Consider the following 6927-nt stretch of genomic DNA (forward strand, 5'->3'; position numbering starts at 1 on the left):
ACCAATGCTTTTGAAACTTGTATGATGGAAAAAGAAGGAAATGATGATGTGGATATTATATTCAAGGTAATTTCTCTATTTATTAGTAATGCGGATGTTCTATGCTTATGTCTGATTGTGTATTCTTATACTATCTCATTCTCATTGTGTAGGAATTTGATGAGATGCCTTCAGTTGACTCTACTACCGCATCACAGAAATCAGAGCTTGACCTTTATTTGGATGAGCCAAGATTGGCTAGGACCGCGGATCTTGATATCCTTTCCTTTTGGAAATCAAACCAATTTCGATATCCAGCACTAGCTTCTATGGCTTGTGATATATTGGCTGTCCCTGTTTCTACAGTTGCTTCTGAAGCTACATTTAGTGTTGGTGGTAGAGTTCTTGATTCATTTCGTAGCTCACTTAAACCAAAGACAGTTGAAGCACTTGTTTGTACCAGAGATTGGTTATATGGAGACAAAGGTAGTTTCAAACTTACTTAAATTATGTATATTTTCTATATTGATTTTGAACTAACTTGTATCTATATATATTTGTTTTTGTATAGATTTCAATGAAGAGGTGGAGGATCTTACACAAGATATCTTCAACTTTTCATTGAAAGAAGATGAGCCTTTCTCACAGGGATCAACTTCTCCTAAACGTAATGATGCACTTGGAGTCCCCCCATTGCAGCAAATTATTTAAATATTTAATTATTAAACATGTATGTTTGTTTTCTAAATTGTGAGACTTTTATGTGTTTGTTTTTTAATTTGTTAGAGACTCTAATGTGTTTGTTTTAATTTTGAACTTAGATTATGTAATGTCTCTACATCATGTTAAACAGGTTGAGAAACATATTCAGAAATAGGTTTTGAAATAGGTTATGATATAGGTTCAAACGTGTTGAGAATAATCAGGTCATAAACGTGTTGACAGGTAATTAACGGGTTGACACGACCCGTTTATGACCTGTTTCGTAAACGTGTTGACAGGTACTTAACGGGTTGACACGACACGTTTACGACCTGTTTAATAAACGGGTTAATCGTGTCGTGTCATGTCAACCCGCTAATAAACAGGTCGTGTTTGGGTTTAGAATTTTGACACGATTAATAAACAGGTCGTGTTCGTGTCAGACCTATTCGTGTCAACTGAGGGGTTCAACACGACACGAACACGACCTGTTAACACGAATTGCCACCCCTACCTGTGGCTAGCGTTGCGCTATCCTAGCCTCCGCTTCCTCGAAGTTTCATAAATCATTCCTAAAGTAAATCAACACTTTGATTTCCTATTAGTGTGCCTTAATCTAATTCCAAGTTTCATAAATCATTTCATGACTCAAATCATCATTCCAAGGATTTTGATCTCAAAACATGGATTAAAGATGCTAATCCATCTACTTTAGGTTCCCAAATGAAGCTAATTTGAGTTCTCTTTAAAAATCAAGCTCAAAATAGGGTTTTAGTACAAAATAGGTTCAAATCACGTGTGCACCGGTCGACCAGTGACAGAGAAGTTGTTCTCCACGGGTCGGCAGGTGGAGAAGGAACCGGTCGACTGGTGGGAGCTGTATAGGATGGCCGACATGGCTGATCCGAAAAAAATATGGCCAAAACCTGCAAATCTGAGTTCCAATCCGAAATATTTCATAGGTAAATTACTAAATCCAGGTTCCAAATGACAAATCCAGTCCAAAGAACCAATTTCCCCCAATTTTCACCGTGATTTTACCCAAAATCCATCAAAATCCAATTTAAACTAGAATAGGTTTTTCTAACGGAAAAATTCAAGATTCATGAGAAGTTTTTCAGAAGTCTTACCCCAAATCCTTCTCTTGACGTCGAAAACTCCTTGAAGTTCCTCTTTAGTTCAAGATCCTTAAGAATTGGTGACAAATTGGATGAGAGAGAGAGAGAGATTGTTCGAGAGAGAAAGAGAAACGACAGAGAGTGAGAGAGAGAAAAATGATAGGGAGAGTGAGAGAGCTGAGAGGTGCACGGGAAGGAAATAAAGAAAAAGGAAGAAAAAGGAAGGAAAAGAAATAAAGAAAAATAAGAATAATTTCTAAAAGATATTTATAAAATTAGACTAGAAAGTGTCTACATATACTTTTGGGGTGAAAATATAAATACTGAAAATATTTAAATCCCTTAGAAATATTTACATTTACATATCAGAAACATTTAATGAACATAATTATTTACCTAAACCAGATTAGGTACACTAATAAATTCCAATTATCTTAATTAATCATGTTTAATTTCTAGAGGTGTTACATTACTAGTGAATACAATATTTACCGGTAAATACTGGGGTTGAAATTCGGCTGGGTAGGGTAGGGTTTTAATAAATAGTTGGGCCGGCTCGCAAGAATCGGGCTGAGACAAAAGTGGGCCGCAACAAGCTACTTGCCCCCAGAACCCGTACACCATCCGATTACCTCGGGTAATCTCGGGTCGGCCGGGTTACTTCGGGTAAACCATCAGTTTTTTAAAAATTAAAATAAAAATTTTGCTTCTCAAACCATTTATACTTGAGAAAAAACATTTGAAAAAAAAATTTGCTTCTCATTCCATTGAGAATTATGCTTCTTGTCCAGAATACCATGTAAAACCAACTCTCATTTCAAGACTCTCGTGTACCTAGATAAACTCAAAGCAAATTTGCTTCTAGTCCATGGGTTTACCTTTGCGAATGCTCATACCAAAAAGCACATCCAGAAGATCACAACCAATACTTACCTTGCAAACACGACCAAATCACAAATCACAACCAACCCAAACACTTATCTTGCACATATCACAGCCAACCCAATCTTATCAAGGCAATTCAAAGGAGAAAAGGGGAAAAAAATAAAATCCAACTAACCCCTTCAAAACCACCCTTGTCGCGAGCAAGCCTTCCTATTGTACAGCCCAAGCCGATGAGATAAGAAAAAAGAGGGTCTGAGGGAAGATGCGGAGGAGGAACGGCGGAGGAAGTGAGAAGAAGAAGAAACGGCCAAAATCGGAACACTCAGTCTTAGAGTTAGAGACTTGAGAGAGCGGCGCAAAACAAAGGGACAAAGGGGTCGAGAAAGAAAGAAAATGAGGAAGAGACAAGAAAGTAAGGCTGTAGGGTTTTTTTTTAACATTAGGACCAATATATGGTCGGCCGGGTAGGGTTTAAAAGGTCAAATAAAGCCCGGCCCTTGACCCTACCAGCACAGTGCGGGTTGGGCTATTTTGAAACCGAAAAAATTAATAAAAAAAGAATACCTTATATTTTCGGGTAGGGTAGGGTTGGGTAGGCCGGGTTAATCGGGTTCGGAGTGCTTTCTTACACCCCTAGTAAATACAGTGTTAAACAGTCGTCGAATTCAGTGTCTAAATTTTCAAATAAATATGATATTTACTTGTAATTACAGTATTTACTGGTAAATACAGTATTTATTAGTAAATACTGTGTTAAACGGTCGTTGGAGTCGGTGTCTGAATTTTCAGATAAATATAATAGTTACTAGTAAATATGATATTTATCGGTAAATACAGTGTTAAACAGTCATCGGAGTCGGTGGCCAAATTTTTGAGTAAATATGATATTTACTAATAAATACAATATTTATTGGTAAATACGATATTTACCTGTAAAGACAACGTTAAATGGTCACTGGAGTCGGTGGTCAGCTTTTCAGGTAAATATGCTATTTACTAGTAAATACGGTATTAAAAGGTAAATATTGTATTTAATGTTAAATACAGTGTTAAATGGTCATTAAGAAACAGTCACCGGTCGTTGAAAAATAGTCGCTGGTTGCCAGAGCTGATCGCCGGAGCCGGCCGCCGGTCCCGGCCATGGTGGGCTTGACTAAAATCTATCTATTTTTAAAAAAAAAAATGTTATAATTTATTATTTTTATAAAAAAAAAAGATGTTTATTAGGGATGAATGAAGTGGAGGAGGAGATTTAGAAGTATTTTTGAATTTTTAATAATATTTAAAACTTAAAATATCAAATTATGCTATAATTTACTATTTTTTAAAAATATGTTATAATTTACTAATCAATTTACCAATATGTTCCCTTTAAAGTTTAAGATAAGATTATAACCAAAGAAAGTGATAACGATAGAAAACTAATAACTCTTGTTTTCATGATACAGATAGTGATGATTCTTCATATGCGGGTTTCCAGTATCTGTTATGCAGCCATAAAGAATCAGCTTCAACTGCGTATTCATCTTGATTCCGGTGCCAACCGAAGAAGGCATGAGTTCTGTTCTTTATATCGAAAATCCCATGACCAAAACTAGCTTCTCTGTAAGCAGAGTAGCTTGGCTGTGGCTGTGTCATCCTGCATCACGCCAAAACAGAGTTTGGACTAATATATTAAAAGTCAATATGTTAAGTGGAATGAACCAATGTCTTTATACATTAGTGTTTATTTGTGTATCTAAATGATGTGCAACTCAAGTTTATTTTACTCTTTGCACTTTATACCCAATATAAAAGAAGCAATAATAATATAACAATATTAGTAGTTTGTATCGGAGAGAGAAAAACAATATTAGTAGGACATACTCGGTTACTAGTCCTTCCAGATTTCCTCCATCTCCAATTGTGATATAAACTGGGGCAGATGGGTCCCTTATGGGAGTGCAAATTCCGTTGACAATGTTGTATGCTATGTTTGATATACGTTCCTGTGACGCCAATTTATAAAATTGTATTGTAAAAGTTGAATAAGGAAGATTTGAGGACATTCCATAGATGCTAAAAGGACTTACAGATCGTTCATATGCGTGAACGTGACCGGCAAAGACAACATCAACTTTGTACTCCACAAAAAACGGTTCATACATCACTCTCATGGATTCACCTTCCATGTAATGATGTATGTAACTGCTATATAGTGGGCAGTGCGTGAGAACGATTAGCCATGGTGTTTCTGTCCTGTTCACTCTAGGTAGCTCTTTCTCTAGCCATTTGGATTGAGGAGTGTATTTACCTACAACAAATTCACAGCTTTAATATATATATCTTCATCGTCACACACATACAAAAGCGGCTATATTGTTTTGAAGTTATTTAGGACTTCTCTAAAGTAGAATTTTCCACTCATATTATTGGAGGCATCAATAGAATCCATTTTATGACACAGAAATGGATATTTAAAAGACAAGTGAGACTGGCTTTGGGAAGAATCCATTTTTACAGAAAGATTAACTTCTAGGAGTTTGCAACAATAAATTTCATTGGTAACAGCTCCTTTAATCTATCAGTGAATTCAACTGAATAATCAAGTGATTACTCCAATTACCTCCCACCTGTATGAAAGCTATTTGTTTACTCAAACGTCATACAAGGTACTTTTACACGGCAGCAGCCTAAAATGACAACAGAACACTAAAAACAGGTAATTACCGTAGGATGAATAAGAAGACAACACTATGATGTATGCCGAAGCTCTTTTGATGGAATACCAAAGAGGAGATGTACTTTGTGAAGCTCCGTAAGGTACGTGGAAGCGGCTTTTGTACGGTTTAAATGGTTTACCCTCTCCCTGCAAGAAAATTCTCAGTTGCTAAATTTATTCACAAACATTGTAAATGAATGGCAGTGAGTGATCCACAAAATAAATGGAAGTCATGAAATCCGTACAATTTCAGGAGCAGAATCAAGTTCATGATTCCCCGCTGTCCAAATCCAAGGTTGATAAGCAGCATTTCTCTCTACAAACCTTCCCCATGTATCCCACCTAGTATTGTCATGGAACGGATAGGCATCTGCGTAAGAGAGGTCTCCTACAAACAATAATGTCTGTCCTTTTACATGGTTTAACTCATAATGAGTAAGCGTTCTGTTTGAATCAGGAGTTTGACCCAAATCCCCTACACAAGATGAAAAATAAAAAATAAAAAATAAAAGAGCAGTCAAAGTAGTCTCTTCAATCTCACGTGAAGATCAAGCTCTTAACTCAAATCCACATTCAGTAAACAACTAAATCACAAATGTGAAATAGGATTACCTATCAAGCCAAAAGTATAGGGAACATCAGGGCCAACACTTGGAGGAGTTCTAAACCAAAACTTTCTTGTGCTATTCCCAATCCCAACTTCATAGTAGTACTTGGTGTCAAACTGCAATGTGTAATAGAATTTCTTAGCCTCATTTCAAGACTATACATACTTTAAATTCTGTTGAACTCAAAAGGAAAATAGGCTAGTTTCATAAATGTCCATGACCTATGTACTCTAATTCAACATGCCCTGGAATTCTGAACCAGACCACATAGTTCAAGGGTATTTTATGAAATTAATCCAATAAAATAATGAACTCAAACTCCAAGTACTTGACCTTTACTAAGTACTCACCTCCAAATCATTAATGGTGCAGTGATGGATGTACCCAGACGTGTAATTGAAGTACTTGTAAGTAAGAACAATGCCTTGAGCACTATTCTTGAGCTCACTATTTTCAGCCCAATAAAGCACTGTACTCGAGCCAGCTTCATCTGGAGTAACCCAAGACACAATCACACCCTTTCCAACATGATCTCCTTGCGTAATATGAACCTTTCAACAAAAATACATATTCATTAATCAACACTCACAAAAGGATTACTCAATAGTAAAGTACAATTCTGTGTAATAATAATAAAAACTCAGAACCAACTATGGCAATTGAACAAACACAAATAAAAAGGGAAAGTCATACAAGAAGAAGAAGAAGATTCACCTGTTGAGGAGCATTATAACCGGGAGGCACACGGAAAACGTCACTATCCAACGGCATATCATGAACTAAATCTTCATTTCTAACATAACTGCTTGTTATTCCACCTTCGCAAACTTGTGCAGCCCATAAACTCAATCCCAAGAAGGAAACAGCCAAAATAGCGTCAAACTCGAAGTCCCACCTCTCTCCCATCCTTACTAATTATAGTCAATCTTTCCTG

At 36.4% G+C, this 6927-nt stretch overlaps 1 protein-coding gene across 1 annotated transcript in view; it reads right to left on the reverse strand.

The window, feature by feature from the left end:
• Positions 1–4054: 4054 nt before the first annotated feature.
• The window catches only part of LOC21402346 (purple acid phosphatase 2), a 3122-nt gene continuing 249 nt past the window's right edge, over positions 4055–6927 (reverse strand). The window contains exons 2-9 of the mRNA XM_024171398.1: positions 6708–6924; positions 6344–6544; positions 5998–6109; positions 5631–5860; positions 5394–5532; positions 4757–4977; positions 4551–4672; positions 4055–4323 (exon numbers count right to left, since the gene is read on the reverse strand). Of these exons, the coding sequence (XP_024027166.1) occupies positions 4122–4323; positions 4551–4672; positions 4757–4977; positions 5394–5532; positions 5631–5860; positions 5998–6109; positions 6344–6544; positions 6708–6899 (1419 nt within the window). The 5' untranslated portion in view covers positions 6900–6924 and the 3' untranslated portion in view covers positions 4055–4121. The remainder of the gene's footprint in view (positions 4324–4550; positions 4673–4756; positions 4978–5393; positions 5533–5630; positions 5861–5997; positions 6110–6343; positions 6545–6707; positions 6925–6927) is intronic.

The sequence above is a fragment of the Morus notabilis genome, unplaced genomic scaffold (assembly GCF_000414095.1).
Source record: "Morus notabilis unplaced genomic scaffold, ASM41409v2 Scaffold262, whole genome shotgun sequence".
Classification (NCBI taxonomy): domain Eukaryota; kingdom Viridiplantae; phylum Streptophyta; class Magnoliopsida; order Rosales; family Moraceae; genus Morus; species Morus notabilis.